A 22,867-nucleotide genomic window follows, 5' to 3' on the forward strand; every position below is an offset into this window, starting at 1 on the left:
TAACTAAAAACTTGTTGAAAAATAAACAAGTGATTCAATTATAAATAAAGATTTATACACATAGAAGTAATCATCAACTTAAAGTGCCCTCTTTGGGGATTGTATTAGAGATCCATCTGGATTCATGAACTTAATTCTAAACATTTCTTCACACACAAAAAAAAATCAATATTTATGGAACATGTCCACAAAAAATCTAGCTGTCAACACTGAATATTGCATTGTTGCATTTCTTTTCACAGTTCTTTTTGACAGACATTTTAGTGACAAACCTGAGCTTGTGCTTCACTGAGTTTATGAACTTACATTCATATTTTGTTGAAGTATTATTTAAAAAATATATTTATAAAGGATTTTTGAATTTTTGCTATTTTTAGAATATTTAAAAAAAATCTCACGTACCCCTTGGCATACCTTCAAGTACCCCCAGTGGTACGCGTACCCCCATTTGAGAACCACTGTACTAGGTCATAAAATCAGTGTCAGTTGAGTCGGTCCATAGGTTGCCTGTAGGGATTTTTAATGTCCAGCAGATGTCAGTATTTAGTGACACAGTATCAACACAGTATCAATACAGTTTTGCAATGTGTCGAAACGCTTCATGACGCCTCATCAACCCATCACTACCGTTTGCCCTTAAACTTCCTCTCAAACCATGCACATTTGTAAGGAAGCTCAACATTGACAAACTACAAACATTCAATCTTGTTAGTCAGTGAAAAGTATGCACTCAAACAAATGATAACCTGTCACTCACCATGGTTCTGAACGGGTGGCTAAAAGAGTCAGGGTGGGGCTGAGGGATTTATATAGGTGAACACACCTGCCTTGACTGATTAGGTCTAATTTGGGCCGAACCATGGTTCTGAAAACCTGGGTGTTACAGAAGGACATTGGACATTTACAAGTTGTTATCCAAGCCTGAATACACTGTATACAAAAATGACTGATCTACAAATGAAAAAAGTACTATGTGAATACTTTTAGATGTGTGATGGTTATTTATGGTGTATTTTCCAAAAGAACGGCATTCTTAATTCCATCCATCCATCCATTTTTCTATCGCTTGTCCCTTTTGGGGTGGCGGGGGTGCTGGAGCCTATCTCAGCTGCATTCGGGCGGAAGGCGGGGTACACCCTGGACAAGTCGCCAGCTCATCACAGGGCCAACACAGATAGACAAACAACATTCACATTCACACACACACACTAGGGCCAATTTAGTGTTGCCAATCAACCTATCCCCAGGTGCATGTCTTTGGAGGTGGGAGGAAGCCGGAGTACCCGGAGGGAACCCACGCAGTCACGGGGAGAACATGCAAACTCCACACAGAAAGATCCCGTGCCCGGGATTGAATTTAGGACTACTCAGGACCTTCGTATTGTGAGGCACATGCACTAACCCTTGTGCCACCGTATTCCCCGTCAAATTGTTCCCAGCTAGTGGGCGGGGCTATGGGCTATTTAAGTTGGAAAATGCCATTTTTCTGCCAGTCTGCAGTCTGTCACTGCCAGAGGAGGTTCTGTCCTGAGCAGGAGCTCAGGTCTCCATGCATCAAACATCTACTGAGGTTTTGTTTCATCTTGTTGTTGTTCACCTTTTGACATTTTGGGATTTAAATAAATGTTTGTAAACTGCTACCCACTTTGTGCCTTTCCATCTCTGGTTTGCTAGGTTACATTACCTTCACCCGAGGCGGGGTGTGACAATCCTACTGTCTTTTACTTGGCCTCTTTTTGTTGTCCATGTGACTTTGCTCCTGTTGAGTACTTTGTCACTGTTTTGTGTCAACATCTTTGTTTATTTCCATATATGTGCCATTCTCTTCTATCTGACACTGCAAAATAAATCTACCTTCGGCTACAAATAAACAACAAACTTATTTTTCATTTGATCTTCAGATGGAGCCAATAATGACATTTTGTTTTTGGTGGCCTTTATTTTGAAAAGTGTGGAAACACATTTAGGTAGCGCTATGTGAGAAAGGAGACAAAGTATTTTATGGTGAAAGGGTGGTTTTAGAAAAAGTGGATGAAGCTGACACACAAAGTGACGTCCTTCATGAATATTTGATGTCCCAAATATTTCTAGGAGACAGAAATACACACATTCTACTTTGTACACATCAGCTACATGCTGGACACACAACAACAACAAGATGCTTTGTACTTCAAGCTTTTGGCAAAAGTGCACTTTTTGAAAGCCAGACTTGCAACTACATTTCTTGGCACGTTGTCAATAAACAATATTTTATTGCATTTCAAGCAACAACATTCTTTCTTTCACACACTTTTGGCACGCTCAACACACTTCTACACACAATGTGCACAGGAAGTGATGTCACAGGTTTGATGACAGGAAGTGATGACGCATGTCAACAGGAAGTGATGACACATGTGTGTTGTCAGGAATGTGATGTCACATGTTGACAGGAAGTGATGTCACATGTTTGTTGTCAGGAAGTAATGTCAAATGTTGACAGGAAGTGATGTCGCATGTCGACAGGAGGTAATGTCACATGTTTGTTGTCAGGAAGTGATGTCACATGTTGACAGGAAGTCATGTCGCATGTCGACAGGAAGTGATGTCACACATTTGTTGTCAGGAAGTGATGTCACATGTTGACAAGAAAGTGATCAGGAAGTTGTCAGGAAGTGATGTCACATGTTGACAGGAAGTGATGTCGCATGTTGAGAAGAAGTGATGGCACACATTTTTTGTCAGGAAGTGATGTCGCATGTCGACAGGAAGTGATGGCACATATTTTTTGTCACGTTTGTTGTCAGAAAGTACTTGATCTAACAGGAAGTACTTAGATCAAGTACTTCCTGTCAGATCAATCACTTCCTGTCAGATCAAATACTTCCTGTTAGATCAAGTACTTCCTGTCAGATCAAGTACTCCCTGTTAGATCAAGTACTTCCTGTCAACTCAACTACTTCCTGTCAGATAAAGTACTTCCTGTTAGATTAAGTATTTCCTGTCAGCTCAAGTACTTCCTGTCAACTCAAGTACTTCCTGTTAGATCAAGTACTTCGTGTTATCTGAAGTACTTCCTGTCAACCGAAGCACTTCCTGTCAGCTGAAGTAGTTCCTGTCAGCTGAAGTACTTCCTGTCAGCTCCAATATGTCCTGTCAGTTCAAGTACTTCCTGTCAACCCGAGTACTTCCTGTCCTCCGAAGTACTTCCTGTCAACCAAAGTACTTCCTGTCAGCCGAAGTACTTCCTGTTAGCTAACATGTTAACATGCTTGACGTCCAAGAATGAGGAGGACATCAAAAGACAGTTGATGATTACGACTCATTTGCATATTGAATTAGTGGGCATGGCTCACGTCCCCTCCTCGGCCGGCCTAGACTCCGCCTTCATGCGGACCAGCTCCTTGGCGAGCTCGTCGGCGGTCCGCTGGGCCAGGATGCGCATAACGGTGGTGCCGGTCTGGTCGGTGTGCACGCGCGGCGCCAGAGGACACCAGCACACGCAGCTCTTGCGCTCGGTCACGTGGCGCAGCTGCAGCACGGCCACGCCCACCACGCGGTCTGCCCGGCCGAAGCAGTAGTCCTTGACGGCGGCGTGCAGCTCGTAGCAGTCTGACGACTCCTTGCCTAGGACGCTGTGCGGGAAGTAGTCTTATTACTAATGCTAATGCTAATGTTAGTGCTAATGCTAGTGTTAATGCTAATGTTAGTGCTAATGTTATTGTTAATGCTAATGTTAGTGTTAATTCTAATGTTAGTGCTAATGTTAGTGCTAGTGTTATTGTTAATGTTCATGCTCGTGTTAATACTAATACTACTGCTAATGCTAGTGTTAATGCTAATGTTAGTGCTAATACTAATGTTAGTGCTAGTGTTATTGTTAAGGCTAATGTTAGTGCTAATGTTAATTTTAATGTTAGTGCTAGTGTTATTGTTAATGTTCATGCTCGTGTTAATACTAGTGCTAATGCTAGTGTTAATGCTAATGTTAGCGCTAATGCTAGTGTTAATGCTAATGTTAGTGCTAATGCTAGTGTTATTGTTAATGCTAATGTTAGTGCTAATGCTAATGCTAATGTTAGTGTTATTGTTAATGTTCATGCTCGTGTTAATACTAATACTAGTGCTAGCTAATGCTAATGTTAGTGCTAATGCCAATGTTAATGCTAATGTTAGTGCTTGTGTTATTGTTAATGCTAATGTTAGTGCTTGTGTTATTGTTAATGCTAATGTTAGTGCTAGTGTTATTGTTAATGTTCATGCTCGTGTTAATACTAATACTAGTGCTAATGCTGGTGTTAATGCTAGTGCTAATGCTAGTGTTAATGCTAGTGCTAATGCTAATGGCTAAAACTCACAACTGGAAGGTTTCGTTGAACTTGGGGCTCCAGCTGTTGTTTTTGGACTTGGTGGTAAACTTGCGCTTCTTGTCCACCAAGTAAGGTCCCACCAGAGAAACTTCCACGAAAGGCCGGAACATTCCGGATGTTTGCCACTTCATGTCGTTGACGGCAAGGACTGGGGGACAGGAAGAACATTTGGAAGGATGACATCATCTTTTATTAACCTTTCTCTCCAAACTCACCTTTCACGTTGACTTTACGCTCCTTGGTGGTTTCCACCTGCAGTAGCAACTCTCCTATGGGCTTCTCCACACCGCTACCTGATCAATATAAGTAATAGTAATCAATAATATTATTATTAATATTCTCCACACCACTACCTGATCAATATAAGTAATAGTCATCAATAATATTATTACTAATATTGTCCACACCGCTACCTGATCAATATAAGTAATAGTCATCAATAATATTATTATTAATATTCTCCACACCGCTACCTGATCAATATAAGTAATAGTCATCAATAATATTATTATTAATATTCTCTACGCCGCTACCTGATCAATATAAGTAATAGTCATCAATAATATTATTATTAATATTCTCCACGCCTCTACCTGATCAATATAAGTAATAGTCATCAATAATATTGTTATTAATATTTTCCACGCTGCTACCTGATCAATATAAGTAATAGTCATCAATAATATTGTTATTAATATTCTCCACGCCGCTACCTGATCAATATAAGTAAGAGTCATCAATAATTGTATTATTAATATTCTCCACACCGCTACCTGATCAATATAAGTAATAGTCATCAAGAAATTATTATTAATATTCTCTACACCGCTACCTGATCAATATAAGTAATAGTCATCAATAATATTATTCATCATCATCAATAATATTATTATTATTAATCGGCATCATCTCTCCTATGGGCTTCTCCACGCCGCTACCTGATAAATATATCAATATTAGTAATAGTCATCAATAATAATCATCAATATTCTTATTAATATTCATCATTAATATTCTCCACGCATTCCCTGATCAAGTCATCAATATTAGTAATAGTCATCAATGGTGTTATTCATCATCATCATCATCATTAATATTATTATTATTATTATTCTCCATGCCGCTACCTGATCAATATATCAATATTAGTAATTGTCATCAATAATTTTATCATTGGTATTTTAATAATATTAATATTCATAATTAATATATTATTATTAATATTCATCATCGTGATTAATATTATCAATATTCATTATCATAATTAATATTCATCATCAATAATAACCATCATTAATATTAATATTCATCATCGTAATTAATATTATATTCATCATAATTAATATTCATCATCATTAATATTATTATGAATATTCATCATCACCATCATTAATATTATTATATATATTCATCATCATCGTTAATATTATGAATATTCATCATCATTAATGTTATTAATACTCATCATCATTAATATTATTATTAATGTTCATCATTAATAATAATAATATTATTAATCACCATCATCATTAATAATAATAATATTAATAATCATCATCATTAATATTATTATTAATATTGTCCTATCTGATCAATATGGTTTAAAAACGGATTCAATATTAATGATGTCAGCAGGGGGCGAGGCTAAAGACTTACCTCTATCGGGTCGAGTCTTCTCATTGGCTGTGATCCTGATGCCCATCCCGCCGTGCACTGATTGGTTGGACAGCAAAGCGACCAATGAGAAACGAGAAGGACTGGACTGAGTCATTAGGGGGCGTGTCTAACCCTGGGGAACAGCCATTAGGGGGCGTGTCTAACCCTGGGGACCAGCTAGTAGGGGACGTGTCTAACCCTGGGGAGCAGCTAGTAGGGAGCGTGTCTAACCCTGGGGAATAGCCACTAGGGGGCGTGTCTAACCCTGGGGAACAGCCATTAGGGGGCGTGTCTAACCCTGGGGACCAGCTAGTAGGGGACGTGTCTAACCCTGGGGAGCAGCTAGTAGGGAGCGTGTCTAACCCTGGGGAATAGCCACTAGGGGGCGTGTCTAACCCTGGGGAGCAGCCACTAGGGGGCGTGTCTAACCCTGGGGAACAGCCATTAGGGGGCGTGTCTAACCCTGGGGACCAGCTAGTAGGGGGCGTGTCTAACACTGGGGGGCAGCCACTAGGGGGCGTGTCTAACCCCGGGGAGCAGCCATTAGGGGGCGTGTCTAACCCTGGGGACCAGCTAGTAGGGGGCGTGTCTAACCCTGGGGAGCAGCCAGGATGGGGCTTGTCTAACCCTGGTAGGGGGCGTGGTTACCTTGCGAGCGCTGCGTGCTGACGAAGGTCCTGATGAGAAGGTCGGTGGTCTGGGAGTAAAGTGACAAGATGTAGTGCAGAGACTCTAACTCAGCACTTTTATCCACGAAACTTCTCTTCAGACCGTTTCCTCCCGCATGGAAATATTGCTGTAAATACACATGAAATATTTGATTAACAATACAAAAATTGCTGTAAATACACATGAAATATTTGATTAATAATACAAATATACATCAAGTATTTGATTAATAATACAAATATTGATGTAAATATACATCAAATATTTGATTAATAATACAAATATTGCTGTAAATACACATCAAATATTTGATTAATAATACAATATTGCTGTAAATACACATTAAATATTTTATTAATACTAAAAATATTGATGTAAATACACATCAAATATTTTATTAATAATACAATATTGATGTAAATACATATCAAATATTTGATTAATATAAATATTGCTGTAAATACACATCAAATATTTGATTAATAATACAAATATTGTTGTAAATACACATCAAATATTTTATCAATAATACCAATTTTGTTGTAAATACACATTAAATATGTTATTAATAATACACATATTGCTGTAAATACAATTCAAAAATGTATTAATAATACAAATATTGTAAATATACATCAAATATTTGATTAATAATACAAATATTGCTGTAAATACACATCAAATATTTGATTAATAATACAATATTGCTGTAAATACACATTAAATATTTTATTAATACTAAAAATATTGATGTAAATACACATCAAATATTTTATTAATAATACAATATTGATGTAAATACATATCAAATATTTGATTAATATAAATATTGCTGTAAATACACATCAAATATTTGATTAATAATACAAATATTGTTGTAAATACACATCAAATATTTGATCAATAATACCAATTTTGTTGTAAATACACATTAAATATGTTATTAATAATACACATATTGCTGTAAATACAATTCAAAAATGTATTAATAATACAAATATTGTTGTAAATATACATAAAATATTTTATTAATAATAAAAATATTGATGTAAATACACATAAAATATTTGATCAATAATAAAAATATTGCTGTAAATACACACAACATATTTGATTAATATAAATATTGATGTAAATACACATCAAATATTTTATCAATAATAAAAATATTGCTGTAAATACACATCAAATATTTTATAAATAATGCAAATATTGCTGTAAATACACATCAAATATTTTATTAATAATACAAATATTGATGTAAATACACATGAAATATTTGATTAATAATACAAATATTGCTGTAAATACACATAAAATATTTGATTAATAATATAACTGTTCTAGGCTCCAGCACCCCCCGCAACCCCGAAAGGGACACGCGGTAGGAAATGGATGGATGGATGTATATTGCTGCAAAGAGTGTGACTACGTCAACTTTGTATGTCCTTTCAAAATAAGAGTGTGTCCTAGTGGAACAAAAGTCATGTGACTGCGCCTACCTTGATGCTCTCCAAGCTGGCGTCGATGATGACACATTGTTTGGGCGTCAGTGTTTTGGTTTCACCTCCGCTCTGAAAAGGAGACACACTCAGATCAAAGGTCAGAGGTCAAGGGTCACATGTCCAACTCAAAATTGTGAACTGACCTTCAGGTTAGAAAGTCCTTTGGCGGCCGTCAGGATCTGAGCACCCTAAAAAGTTATTAACAATATTAATATATTATACATTATATCATTGTACATCTATAACAATATTAATATATTATACATGATATAATTGTACATCAATAACAAGATTAATATATTATACATTATATAATTGTACATCAATAACAATATTAATATATTAGACATTATATAATTGTACATCAATAACAAAATAATTTAGTATACATTATATCATTATACATCAATAACAATATTAATATATTATACATTATATCATTGTACATCAATAACAATATTAATATATTAGATATATCATTGTACATCATATTATTGTACATATATTACAATATTAATATATTATACATGATATCATTGCACAGCAATAACAATATTAATATATTATACATTATATCATTGTATATCAATAACAATATTAATACATTATACATGATATCATTGTACATCAATAACAATATTAATATATTATACATTATTTCATTGTACATCAATAAAAATATTAACATATTATACATTACATCATTGTACATCAATAACAATATTAATATATTATATATTACATCATTGTACATCAATAACAATGTTAATATATTATACATTACATCATTGTACATCAATAACAACATTAATATATTATACATGATATTGTACATCAACAACAATATTAATATATTATACATTATATAATTGAACATCAATAACAATATTAATATATTATAAATTATATCATTGTACATTACCCATTGATTCATTTGATATAACATACATACATATATATATATATACTGTATGTATATATCTGTCTATATATATATATATATATATATATATATAGACATATATATATATATATATATATATATATATATACACTGTATATATATATATATATATATAGATAGATATATACATACAGTATACATACATATGTATATATATATATATATACACTGTATATCTATCTATCTATCCATCAATCCATCCATCCATCCATCCATCCATCCATCTATCTATCTATCTATCTATCTATCTATCTATCTATCTATCTATCTATCTATCTATCTATCTATCTATCTATCTATCTATCTATCTATCTATCTATCTATCTATATACATACATACACGTATATAACTACAATTATTATTGAAGTGTAGTGAGTGTACTTATTGTACTGAGTGTAGTGAGTATAGTGAGTGTACTTATTGTACTTGTCACGGCGCGGATTCGAACCCGCTTTTCCTCGGCAGCTGGAGCTGCCGGGACCTCTGCTGGCAGCACACTTGGACACGCCCCTACTCACGCTGTGCACAGCACACCCACGCAGCGAGAAGGCTGCAGGCAATTTCGCATCAGCACACCTGGGCCTGATGAGAGGGAGCAACATAAAAGCCAGCGGACCCAAAGGACCTTCGCCAGAACGTAGCCAATCTTCCTGAGTAAGCATCATGTCTGGCACCACTCCCTCGTTCCTTGCTCGCCTTCTTTGTGCTCTTCCTCGTTCCCGTGTTTGATGTCCCTTGTGTCTTCCACAGTGTCTTCCCTGTTGCCTGTGATCGTGTCCTGCCTCACGACCTCCACCTGGATCTCTGCTTGCCTCCCTCGACCCTTGACCTCTGCTTGGACTCGGACATCGTTGCCTCTCTCCAGCCCCCGACTGCTTGCCTCCCTGCTGACTGCCTCTTCGCCTTTCCCCATGGATTCGACGAACGATTCACACAACACGCACCGACAACACCCCCTGGTAAAACTTACATTGTTAACCCTACACATCGTCTGCACTCATTCACTTGTGGTAGCATACACACCCCACACACTCATCAAGGTTTTCAATTAACCTGATAAACCGCAGTTCTGCCTTGGTGTCGCCTCCTTCCCTTTGCCCGGTACACAACAGTACGTTCTGGCCAAAAACATGGCGGAACCGGGCGACACCGGCGAGGCCCAGTCCCAATTCCCCAGGACATCCAACCTGTCTATTCTTAGTGCCGTTGTCAATGAGCACCAAGAGCATTTTTTCGCTCTTGAGGACAATTTGGAGAGAGCTTTCTCCGGACTACACTCTAGGCTGGACTGCCTAATGCCTAGAGTGACTCCCGCTGCAGCAGCCCCGCAGCTTATTTCTCCAGCCCGAAGACCTGAACCCTGCAGTCTGGAACGGGAGCCCAAAATTGCCAGTCCTAGACCTTTCGAGGGGGATTTTGAGCTGTGCAGAGGATTTCTTGTTCAGTGCGATCTGATTTTTCAACACCAGCCCTCACGCTATTCCTCTGATGGGGCTAAGATCGCTTTCATTTTTGCCCTGCTCACTGGACCTGCCCTCAAGTGGGCTACGGCTGCCGTGGACAGGACCATGGCATTGAGCTCAGACTACGCTGCCTTCCGTGCTGAATTCCGGGCCGTATTCGACCACCCTAAGGATGGGGGGGGCGCCGCTGGACGCCTTCACTCCATCCAGCAGGGACTTCGCTCTGTGGCAGCCTATACCCTGGAATTCCGGACCGTGGCGGCTGACAGCGGCTGGGACAACAGGGCGCTCCAGAGCGCGTTCCGTCTGGGCCTCTCCGAGGAAATTAAGGACGGCCTATTGAGGGACAGACCCACATTCTGCAGAGACCTCATCAAATTAGCACTCATGTTCGACCAGAGACTGACTGAACGTGCTGCTGAGCGAGCTCAAGGAGTCGCGAGGAACAGCCCCAGTTCTCAACTCCTACCCACCTTTGAGGCCCCTGCCGTGCCACTTCAGTGTACACATAAATAAATAAATGATAAATGGGTTATACTTGTATAGCGCTTTTCTACCTTCAAGGTACTCAAAGCGCTTTGACAGAATTTCCACATTCACCCATTCACACACTGATGGCGGGAGCTGCCATGCAAGGCGCTAACCAGCAGCCATCAGGAGCAAGGGGTGAAGTGTCTTGCCCAAGGACACAACGGACGTGACTAGGATGGTAGAAGGTGGGGATGGACCCCAGTAACCAGCAACCCTCCGATTGCTGGCACGGCCACTCTACCAACTTCGCCACGCCGTCCCCCACCCACCGTGTTGACTGCTTCTGAACCCATGCAGTGGGAAAGGACCCGGCTGACCGTTGAGGAGAGAGAGTGAAGGCACCGACAGCGTCTCTGTCTTTACTGTGGTCTAGCCGGACATATTGTCCGGCGAAACCAAAAGACCAGGCTCACCAGCTGAGGGGGTCCTGGTGAGCCATACGTCTTTACCCCAAGAGAAGGAGAACCCCAACTTCCTGTTACCCGCTACTCTTGCTTGGGGCTCAAGATCTATTCAAGTAGAGGCATATTTGGACTCAGGAGCCGACGAGAGTCTCATGGACTACGAGTTCGCCCGACAGATGGGCATTCCCCTGGTTCACTTGGACAAGACTCTTCCTGCCCAAGCCCTGGACGGGCGACCTTTGGCACCCATCAGGTTTCGCACTGAACCCATTTCCTTGACCATTTCGGGAAATCACGTCGAGACCATCAGTCTTTGGATTCTGGAAGCACCTGTTGCCCCGCTGGTCCTGGGTAGGTCTTGGCTCCGTCAACATGACCCCCACGTCTCTTGGACCTGTGGCAGGATCTTGGCTTGGAGCACACTCTGCCACGCTAATTGTCTCAGGTCAGCTTCCCCTCCGGTCCACCGCCCCAGTACCAGTGCTCCTCAGACGGACCTGTCACTAGTACCAGCCTGCTACCATGACCTAGCGGAGGTCTTCAGTAAGGAGCAAGCACAGGGTCTACCCCCACACAGACCTTACGACTGTGCCATTGAGCTTCTCCCAGAGGCTAAATTACCTTCCAGCCGTCTTTATAACCTGTCACTCCCAGAGAAAGAGGCAATGAAGACCTACACGGCATGGCGAAGTTGGTAGAGCGGCCGTGCCAGCAATCGGAGTGTTGCTGGTTACTGGGGTTCAATCCCCACCTTCTACCATCCTAGTCACGTCCGTTGTGTCCTTGGGCAAGACACTTCACCCCTTGCTCCTGATGGCTGCTGGTTAGCGCCTTGCATGGCAGCTCCCGCCATCAGTGTGTGAATGTGTGTGTGAATGGGTGAATGTGGTAATACTGTCAAAGCGCTTTGAGTACCTTGAAGGTAGAAAAGCGCTATAAAAGTATAACCCATTTATCATTTATTTATTTATTTACATCACGGAGGGCCTGCCTTCAGGGATCATCACACCATCGAAGTCTCCACTGGCAGCGGGATTCTTCTTCGTAACCAAGAAGGACGGTTCACTCAGGCACTGCATCGACTACCGTCACCTCAACAACATTACTATAAAGAACAAGTACCCACTACCGCTGCTTAACTCATCTTTTGAGCCGTTGGCCCCAGCAACTGTCTTCACTAAATTGGATCTCCGCAACGCCTATCACCTTGTGCGGATTAAGGAGGGAGACGAGTGGAAGACGGCGTTCAACACCCACTTAGGGCACTTCGAATACCGAGTCATGCCCTTTGGACTCACAAACGCCCCAGCCGTTTTTCAGGCCCTCGTGAATGACATTTTGCAGGACATGCTGGATCTTTTCGTCGTTGTTTACCTTGATAACATTTTGATTTTTTTCCCGTAGTATGGCTGAACACCAGCATCATGTTCGACTTGTGCTCCAGAGACTTCTGGAGAACCGCCTGTTCGTCAAAGCCGAGAAGTGCAGCTTTCATACCTCTTCTGTCGAATTCCTTGGTTTTGTGGTCGAGAAGGGGCACATCAGAGCCGACCCCAAGTAGGTGGATGCTGTGGTAGAGTGGCCTCAGCCATCCTCCAGAACGGAGTTGCGGAGGTTTCTCGGCTTCGCTGGGTTCTACCGACGCTTCATCCGGGACTTCAGCCAGATTGCCGCACCACTCCATGCCCTCACTTAACCGAAGGGCTCGTTTGTTTGGTCTCATAAGGCCAACAGCGCTTTTGAGGACCTAAAGAGGAGCTTCATCTCTGCTCCTCCGTTCAGTGGACATTCCCATCCTTCCTCCCTCTCGCATCGTGGGGATGGTTTCGTGGAAAGTGGAGGAACTCGTAAAGTTGGCGCTGCGCTCCAATCCAGGACCTGGGGGTGGACCCCCCAACAGACATTTTGTCCATCAGGAACTGCGATCCAGAGTCCTGGATTGGGGCCACACTAATCTGTTCTCGTGCCATCCTGGTTTCCAACGAACCCTGTCACTACTGCGAAGACGCTTCTGGTGGCCATCCATGGCCAAGGATACACGTGAGTTCATCGCAGCATGTTCTACTTGTGCCCGCAGCAAGGCCTCTCACAGACCTCCGGCTGGTCTCCTCCACCCGCGTCCCATACCTGCCCGCCCTTGGATTTCATCACGGGATTTCCTGCCTCCAGAGGTAACACTACAATTCTAACCATTGTGGACCGCTTCTCCAAAGCAGCCCATTTCATCCCGCTGCGCAAACTACCTTCTGCTTCGGAGACGGCTGACCTTCTCACTCTACACGTCATCAAGCTGCATGGTATCCCGGTAGACATCGTCTCTGATCGGGGTCCCCAGTTTTCTTCTCAAGTCTGGAGAGCCTTTTGTAAGGGGATTGGGGCCTCGGTCAGTCTCACTTCGGGATACCACCCCCAGAGCAACGGGCAGGCTGAAAGGGCAAACCAGAGCGTGGAGACAATGCTCCGTTGCGTTGCCAGCAAGAAGCCCACAACCTGGTGCAAATTCCTCCCTTGGGTGGAGTATTCGTACAACTCCTTGAAGAGCTCCGCTAACGGTATGTCACCATTCGAATGTTCATTGGGCTATCAACCCCCCTTGTTTCCCCAGCAAGAACAAGAGATAGCTGTGCCTTCGACTAAGGCCCATATCAGGAAATGTCAGAGGGTGTGGAGAGCAGCTCGAGCAGCCTTGGAGAGAGCTTCGGCTAAAATGTGCCGCAATGCCAACCGTCATCGCGTTCCGGCTCCATCCTATCGCCCGGGACAGCAAGTATTGTTACTGGCTAAGGACCTAAATCTCCTGGTACCATCCAAGAAATTAGCACCACGCTATGTGGGTCTATTTCCCATCATCTCTATCATTAACCCCGTATCTGTCAAACTGGCTCTCCCACCCTCGGTCAAGAGACACAGTGGTACATGTGTCCCAGATAAAACCGGTAGCGGAGAGCACTCTGTCCCCTCCTGTCCCTGCCCCCCCCTTCTAGGTTCCTGGAAAACGGGGACCAGGTTTGGACCGTCAAAGAGATCCTCAGGGTCCGTTGACAGGGTAGGGGGCTTGTTTATCTAGTCGACTGGGAGGGTTTTGGACCGGAGGACAGATCTTGGGTGCCGGCCTCCTACCTTGCCGACCACTTTCTTTTAGAGGATTTCTACCGTGCCAATCCTGATGCTCCCCGGCGCTCGTCGGGTGCCTCTCCTCGGTGGGGGGGTACTGTCACGGCGCGGATTCGAACCCGCTTTTCCTCGGCAGGTGGAGCTGCCGGGACCTCTGCTGGCAGCACACTTGGACACGCCCCTACTCACGCTGGGCACAGCACACCCACGCAGCGACAAGGCTGCAGGCAATTTCGCATCAGCACACCTGGGCCTGATGAGCGGGAGCAACATAAAAGCCAGCGGACCCAAAGGACCTTCGCCAGAACGTAGCCAATCTTTCTGAGTAAGCATCACGTCTGGCACCACTCCCTCGTTCCTTGCTCGCCTTCTTTGTGCTCTTCCTCGTTCCCGTGTTTGATGTCCCTTGTGTCTTTCACAGTGTCTTCCTTGTTGCCTGTGATCGTGTCCTGCCTCAGGACCTCCACCTGGATCTCTGCTTGCCTCCCTCGACCCTTGACCTCTGCTTGGACTCGGACATCGTTGCCTCTCTCCAGCCCCCGACTGCTTGCCTCCCTGCTGACTGCCTCTTCGCCTTGCCCTTTGGATTCGACGAACGATTCACACAACACGCACCGACAACACCCCCTGGTAAAACTTACATTGTTAACCCTACACATCGTCTGCACTCATTCACTTGTGGTAGCATACACACCCCACACACTCATCAAGGTTTTCAATAAACCTGATAAACCGCAGTTCTGCCTTGGTGTCGCCTCCTTCCCTTTGCCCGGTACACAACAGTACTGAGTGTAGTGAGTACAGTGAGTGTACTTATTGTACTGAGTGTACTGGGTGTAGTGAATGTACTTATTGTACTATTGTACTGAGTGTAGTAAGTGTAGTGAAGGTTTTGAGTGTACTGTGTGTAGTGAGTGTACAGAGTGTAGTGAGTGTACTTATTGTACGGAGTGTAGTGAGTGTAGCGAGTTTAGTAAGTGTACTGACTGTAGTGAGTGTACTGACTGTAATGAGTGTAGTGAGTGTAGTAAGTGTAGTGAGTGTACTGATATTAGTGAGGGTACTGAGTGTAGTGAGTGTAGTAAGTGTAGTGAGTGTACTGAGATTAGTGTGGGTACTGAGTGTAGTTATTGTACTGAGTGAAGTGAGTGTACTGAGTGTAGTGAGTGACCAGTGTGTACTTATTGCACCGAGTGTAGTGTGTGTAGTGAGTGTAGTGGGTGTAGTGTGTGTAGAGAGTGTAGTGTGTGTAGTGAGTGTAGTGAGCGTAGTGTGTGTAGTGAGTGTAGTGTGTGTAGTGAGTGTGTGTAGTGAGTGTAGTGAGTGTGTGTAGTGAGTTTAGTGTGTGTAGTGATTGTAGTTAGTGATTGTAGTGAGTGTGTGTAGTGTGTGTAGTGAGTGTAGTGTGTGTGGTGTGTGTAGTGAGTGTGGTGAGTGTACTGAGTGTGGTGTGTGTAGTGAGTGTAGTGAGTGTGTGTAGTGAATGTAGTGAGTGTAGTGAGTGTGGTGAGTGTAGTGAGTGTAGTGAGTGTAGTGTGTGTGTAGTGAGTGTAGTGTCTGTGGTGAGTGTAGTGAGTATAGTGAGTGTAGTGTGTGTAGTGAATGTAGTGTGTGTGGTGAGTGTAGTGAGTGTTGTGTTACCAGACTGTCGTTGCTGCATGGTAACACAATTGTCTTTTCCAAGCTGATGATGACAACCTTCCACAAGTCCTTCAGGATCCTCTTCAGCACCGTCTTCTCACACACCTCAGCAAACACACCCAGGCTGCACACACACACACACACACACACACACACACACACACACACACACACACACACACACACACACACACACACACACACACACACACACACACACACACACACACACACACACACACACATTAACAATGTTTTACCTCTCTTTGCTATAATACTATAATAAATCTAAATCTAAAAACTATCATAAATATCATATTATTGATATAATAAAGACATACTTGGAGTCCAGGAAGTCCATCAGAGGTCTCAACATGAGGTCAGCATCTGCTTGTGCTGTGTTGCTGTCAGGAAGTCCTTTCATGTGACACAAGATGTCTGCCATGTCACGCATGCACACTGTCACACCTGTCTGGAAACTACACACATTCACCAATATTACTACTACTACTACTGTCACACCTGTCTGGAAATTACACACATTCGCCAATATTACTACTAATACTAATACTACTACTACTACTGTCACACCTGTCTAGAAAATACACACATTCACCAATATAACTACTCCTTCTAATACCACTACTACTACTACTACTACTACTACTACTACTAATACTGTCACACCTGTCTGGAAACTACACACATTCACCAATATTACTACTAATACTAATACCACTAATACTAATACTACTACTGTCACACCTGTCTGGAAACTACACACATTCACCAATATTACTACTAATACTAATACTACTACTGTCACACCTGTCTGGAAACTACACACATTCACCTATATTACTACTACTAATAATATTACTACTAATACTACTATGTCAAACCTGTCTGGAAACTACACACATTCACCAATATTACTACTAATACTACTACTACTACTACTACTACAACAGGGTAAATTGTAAACATATTATTAGTACTACTAATATTGCCGTCATTACTACTAATAGTAATACTACTACAGGTGTATTATTACTAATATTGTAAGCATACTATTAGTACTACGATTATTACTATCATTACTACTAATATTAGTACTACTTCAGGTGTATATTGTAAACATACTATTAGTACTACTATTATTATTACTAACATTAGTTGTATTACAGGGGTATATTGTAAACATACGATTAGTACTAATATTGTTACTATCAATACTACTAATATTAGTACTACTACAGGGGTATATTGTAAACATACTATTAGTACTACTATTATTATTACTAATATTAGTTCTACTACAGGGATATATTGTAAAAATCTGATTAGTACTAATATTAGTACTACTATTATTACTATCATTACGGCTAGTATTATTAATATATGTTCAAGTGTAACATATATAGTATTATTAATAAATGTTTAAGTTTAACAGGTAAATTATTACCATTATTACTTTTATTAGAAACATATATATTATTATTACTATTTTTAAAATGAAGCGTTAGTTATATTGTTATTAATATGAAGACAATTAATGAATACATATATATTAGTATTAATATTCATACATTTAATAAATACATATATTATTATTAATACGTATACATTTAATAAATACATATATATTATTAATTAATAACAATACATTTAATAAATACATATATATTATTATTGATACAATTAAAAGTAACATGCATATTAGTATTAATAGATTTAATAGAACATTTATTATTATTAATACTTCTAATATAAACATATATATTAATATTAATATATTTAATAGAAAACATGTATATTATTATTAATATCAATACATTTAATAGAAACATGTATATTATTATTAATATTAATGCATTTAATATAATCATATATATTATTAATATTAACACATTCAATAGAAACATATACATTATTTTTAATACAATTAAAAGTAACGTTCACATTAGTATTAATACATTTAATAAAATCATATATATTATTATTAATACTTATAATATAAAACATATATATTAATATTAATACATTTAATAGAAACATATATATTATTATTAGTACTTATAGTAGAAACATACATATTATTATTAATACATTTAATAGAAACATATATATTATTATTAATACATTTAATAGAAACATATATATTATTATTAATACTTATAGTAGGAACATATATTTTATTATTAATACATTTAATAGAAACATATACAGTATATTAATAAAACATATATATATATTATTATCAATGTGTTTAGAGATTCACACATTGGTACTTTGACACAATGTCATAATCATGATTTTAATTAAGTAATAAACTCAACATTTTGGACTTTTTGTCATGTATGCACGTGCGTGTGTGTGTGTGTGTGTGTGTGTGCTGACCTCTTGGCGAAGACATGACTGAAGTTGTCCATGAAGGTGTTGAGCTTCACCTGCAGATCATTCAGGATGTCAGCAGCCTCTGAGTCCAACTACAACAATAAATATATAATAATATACATAGATAAATATATACATATATAAATATATATATATAAAATAATATACATAAATAAATATATACATAAAATAATATACATAAATAAAAGAAGTAAACCTGTGGTTTATCCCTTATACAGTGCTCAATACCGGAATATACCTTAGGTCAGGAAAAAACACAGAGGCTATTTCATCCCTGCTCTTCAGGAGATTTGAAAATCAGGGAAACTTGTGAAGCAGGCTTGTAGGGATGAAATTGCCTCTGAGTCTTTTCATGACATAACGTACATAAAAGAAGTATATAACAATATAACAATAATATAAACAATCCCCTATTAGGGATTTAGAGAAAGTATGTGGTTCAAGACCTGGATGAAGGTTGTGTAACAGGAAGTCAACTGGATGAAGGTTGAGAAACAGGAAGTCAAGTGGATGAAGGTTGTGTAACAGGAAGTCAACTGGATGAAGGTTGAGTAACAGGAAGTCAAGTGGATGAAGGTTGTGTAACAGGATGAAGGTTCAGTAACAGGAAGTCAAGTGGATGAAGGTTGAGTAACAGGAAGTCAAGTGGATGAAGTTTGTGTAACAGGAAGTCAAGTGGATGAATGTTGAGTAACAGGAAGTCAACTGGATGAAGGTTGTGTAACAGGAAGTCAACTGGATGAAGGTTGAGTAACAGGAAGTCAAGTGGATGACGTTTGTGTAACAGGAAGTCAAGTGGATGAATGTTGAATAACAGGAAGTCAAGTGGATGAAGGTAGTACAACAGGAAGTCAAGTGGATGAAGGTTGTATAACAGGAAGTCAAGTGGATGAAGGTTGTGTAACAGGAAGTCAAGTGGATGAAGGTTGTACAACAGGAAGTCAAGTGGATGAAGGTTGTGTAACAGGAAGTCAACTGGATGAAGGTTATATAACAGGAAGTCAAGTGGATGAAGGTTGTGTAACAGGAAGTCAACTGGATGAAGGTTGTATAACAGGAAGTCAAGTGGATGAAGGTTGTGTAACAGAAAGTCAAGTGGATGAAGGTTGTGTAACAGGAAATCAACTGGATGAAGGTTGTATAACAGGAAGTCAAGTGGATGAAGGTTGTGTAACAGGAAGTCAAGTGGATGAAGGTTGTGTAACAGGAAGTCAACTGGATGAAGGTTGTGTAACAGGAAGTCAACTGGATGAAGGTTGTGTAACACGAAGTTAATTCTGAAGAACCACCACTAACTATGTCCTTTGAGTCATAACCAAAGTTCTTAGGTCATAGGTCAGGGTAAGAACCTAAATCTGCCAATAAATGAAGAACACGATGGACAATACAGGTCCACACAACTTGTGATGGCATACCTCACCTGGAGAGAATACTTCGCAGACCGCTTCCAAGGAACAGTTTTTTGTAGTCCCACCATTTCAACACGCGTTACACACCTACATACCTGTCCATAACGACTCTACATTAGTCTGGACTACCTAATGTTGGTATACAACACTGTTAGAAACACACGTGTTGCACACATACCTGTCCATAACTACTCTACATTAGTCTGGTATACAACACTGTTAGTGTGCCAGCCCTTTAATCGTCTAACAACACGTTGTGTCCCTGCAGACCCACAACATGGATCTTTACCAGAGTCCTACTCCCAGGAGTGTGTATTTGTTGCTGCAACACCGATGTAAACACACACACACACACACACACACACACACACACACACACACACACACACACACACACACACACACACCTTATTTGTGGCAACTGTCTCTTCAGTCTTCAAGAAGTGATGCAAAGAAAACAGAAAAGAAACACACAAAATAACACAAATATGATTCAACATGCTGTGACACAACACGACACAAAACAACACAAATCAAACATGACCCAACACAACATGATAAAAAAAACAACACAATCAGTTGTGGTGAGGAGCACAGCACAAGTTGTAAGTCTAGATTGTGTTGTGTTGCCATGGCGACCACCAACCTTGTTGATGTCCTCTTTAGACTTTAGCAGCAGGAAGAAATATTTCATTAACACAATCAATCACTGCAGCTAATTATTACTACTAATTATCATTGCAGCTAATTACTACTACTAATTATTACATTCATTATTACAATTATGATTGCAATTAATTATTGCTACTAATTAATACGAATGATTATTACAATAAACTATTATTGCAGCTAATTATTACAATTATGTATTGCTACTAATTATTACAATTAACTATTATTGCAGCTAATTATTGCTGCTAATTATTACAATTGATTATTGCTACTAATTATTACAATTAATTATTATTGCAGATATTTATTGCTACTAATTATTACAATTATATATTGCTACTAATTAATACAAATATTGCTACTAATTATTACAATTAATTATTATTGCAGCTAATTATTGCTACTAATTAAAACAATTATTACAATTATTGATTACAATTATTTATCATTGCAGCTAATTATTGCAATACAATTATTAATGCTATTATATATTTCAACATATTACAATAAATATTATTGCAAATAATTATTACAATTAATTATTGCTACTAAATATTGCAATGAATTATTACAATTACTATTGCTACTAATTATTACAATTAATCATTGCTACTAATTATTATTATTACAACATGTTATTACAATTAATCATTATTTTTTTACAAATTATTACAATGAATTAATATTGCTATGAGAAATGTCCGATAATCAGCCGATAAATGCTTTAAAATGTAATATCGGAAATTATCGGTATCGGTTTCAAAAAGTAAAATTAATGACTTTTTAAAACGCCGCTGTACGGAGCGGTACATATCCCAGTCAGCAGCCCCTCCCCTCTCCCCTCTCCCACACACAACACAGGAATTGACGACTGCAGCATGAGAGGTTTACTGGCGACGCTTGATGACCTCATCAAACCGCTGCGAGCGGAGCATAACAACAACAAGAGCGTGTTGTTGCCGGTGCTGTAGCCTGGCTAACAGCCAGTGAGCTCGGTGACTGACTAACGACACCATGTCTATGGTTTGGGACTATTTTAAAGTGTGTCTGACGGATAAAAAACTGGCAATTTGCAATAACTGCAAAAAGTTGGTTATGCGAGGAGGAACCAAGACGTCTTCCTTTAATACGAGCAATTTGATCTCCCACCTCTTCAAGAATCATAAGGAGATACACGATGAATACAAGCGGAAGATGGATGAAAAGCAAACACCGAAAAAAAGTAGTACCACAAAGTTGTCGCTTAAAGACTCCGCCGGGAAAAAACAAAAATACAACAAAAACCACCCCAGGGTGAAAGCTCACGTTGTGGTCAGGGACAACGCACGCAGTATGTCAAAAGCTACGGTGGAGTTTGGTATGGCTAGTCTGCCCTGCATGGTGCACACGTTGCAGCTTGCAGTGAACGGAGGTGCCCTGTCTCAACGCAGCATTTCAGAAGCTCTGGCTGACTGCTAGGCCACTTCAAGCACTCACCACTAGCTTGCAGCACATTTGTGTTACTCATACAAATATGTTAGAGCAGGGCAGATTGAGCCCAGTTTATAATTTCCTGTTATACAGTATACCAGGCAGCCTTGCACTAAAGGAGGACTATGTTATTGTTTACTTTATTACTCTAGTATACTCTGGACTGAAGCTGTGTGCCTTCATTGTTTTTGTAGCTGTTGTTATGAGGCTTGTTTAAAAAATAAAATAATAATAATGCACTTTGTGAAAGTCAAAGTATAGTATTTCCCATAGTTGTAGTAGGTATCAGGATTATCTCAGGGAGAGAATGTCCCAAATTCCTAGGTGCTGTTTTGAGGCATGTTAAAAAAAATAATGCACTTTGTGACTTCAATAATAAATATGGCAGTGCCATGTTGGCACTTTTTTCCATAACTTGAGTTGAAGTTGTTCTCTTATTTTGGAAAACCTTGTTACATTGTTTAATGCATCACAACAAAATTAGGCATAATAATGTGTTAATTCCACGAATGTATGTATCGGTATCGGTTGATATCGGAATCGGTAATTAAGAGTTGGACAATATTGGAATATCGGATATCGGCAAAAAAGCCATTATCGG

General features: G+C 39.7%; 1 protein-coding gene across 10 annotated transcripts in view; it reads right to left on the minus strand.

Moving 5' to 3' along the window:
• Window positions 1-1,906: 1,906 nt before the first annotated feature.
• Window positions 1,907-22,867, minus strand: part of LOC133620333 (protein unc-13 homolog B-like) — a 115,949-nt gene continuing 94,988 nt past the window's right edge. For 7 of the 10 annotated variants that reach the window (XM_072915993.1, XM_072915985.1, XM_072915990.1 and 4 more), the window contains 10 exons: window positions 18,698-18,786; window positions 16,639-16,776; window positions 16,298-16,421; window positions 8,323-8,367; window positions 8,177-8,248; window positions 6,654-6,801; window positions 6,006-6,062; window positions 4,565-4,642; window positions 4,338-4,497; window positions 1,908-3,614 (listed from right to left, as the gene is read on the minus strand). In XM_072915993.1, the coding sequence (XP_072772094.1) occupies window positions 3,332-3,614; window positions 4,338-4,497; window positions 4,565-4,642; window positions 6,006-6,062; window positions 6,654-6,801; window positions 8,177-8,248; window positions 8,323-8,367; window positions 16,298-16,421; window positions 16,639-16,776; window positions 18,698-18,786 (1,194 nt within the window). In that variant the 3' untranslated portion in view covers window positions 1,908-3,331. Of the gene's footprint in view, window positions 3,615-4,337; window positions 4,498-4,564; window positions 4,643-6,005; window positions 6,063-6,653; window positions 6,802-8,176; window positions 8,249-8,322; window positions 8,368-16,297; window positions 16,422-16,638; window positions 16,777-18,697; window positions 18,787-22,867 lie in introns of all 10 variants that reach the window. The other 3 variants (XM_072915991.1, XM_072915992.1, XM_072915988.1) reach the window with 2 other exon arrangements.

The sequence above is a fragment of the Nerophis lumbriciformis genome, linkage group LG24 (genome assembly GCF_033978685.3).
Source record: "Nerophis lumbriciformis linkage group LG24, RoL_Nlum_v2.1, whole genome shotgun sequence".
NCBI lineage: Eukaryota > Metazoa > Chordata > Actinopteri > Syngnathiformes > Syngnathidae > Nerophis > Nerophis lumbriciformis.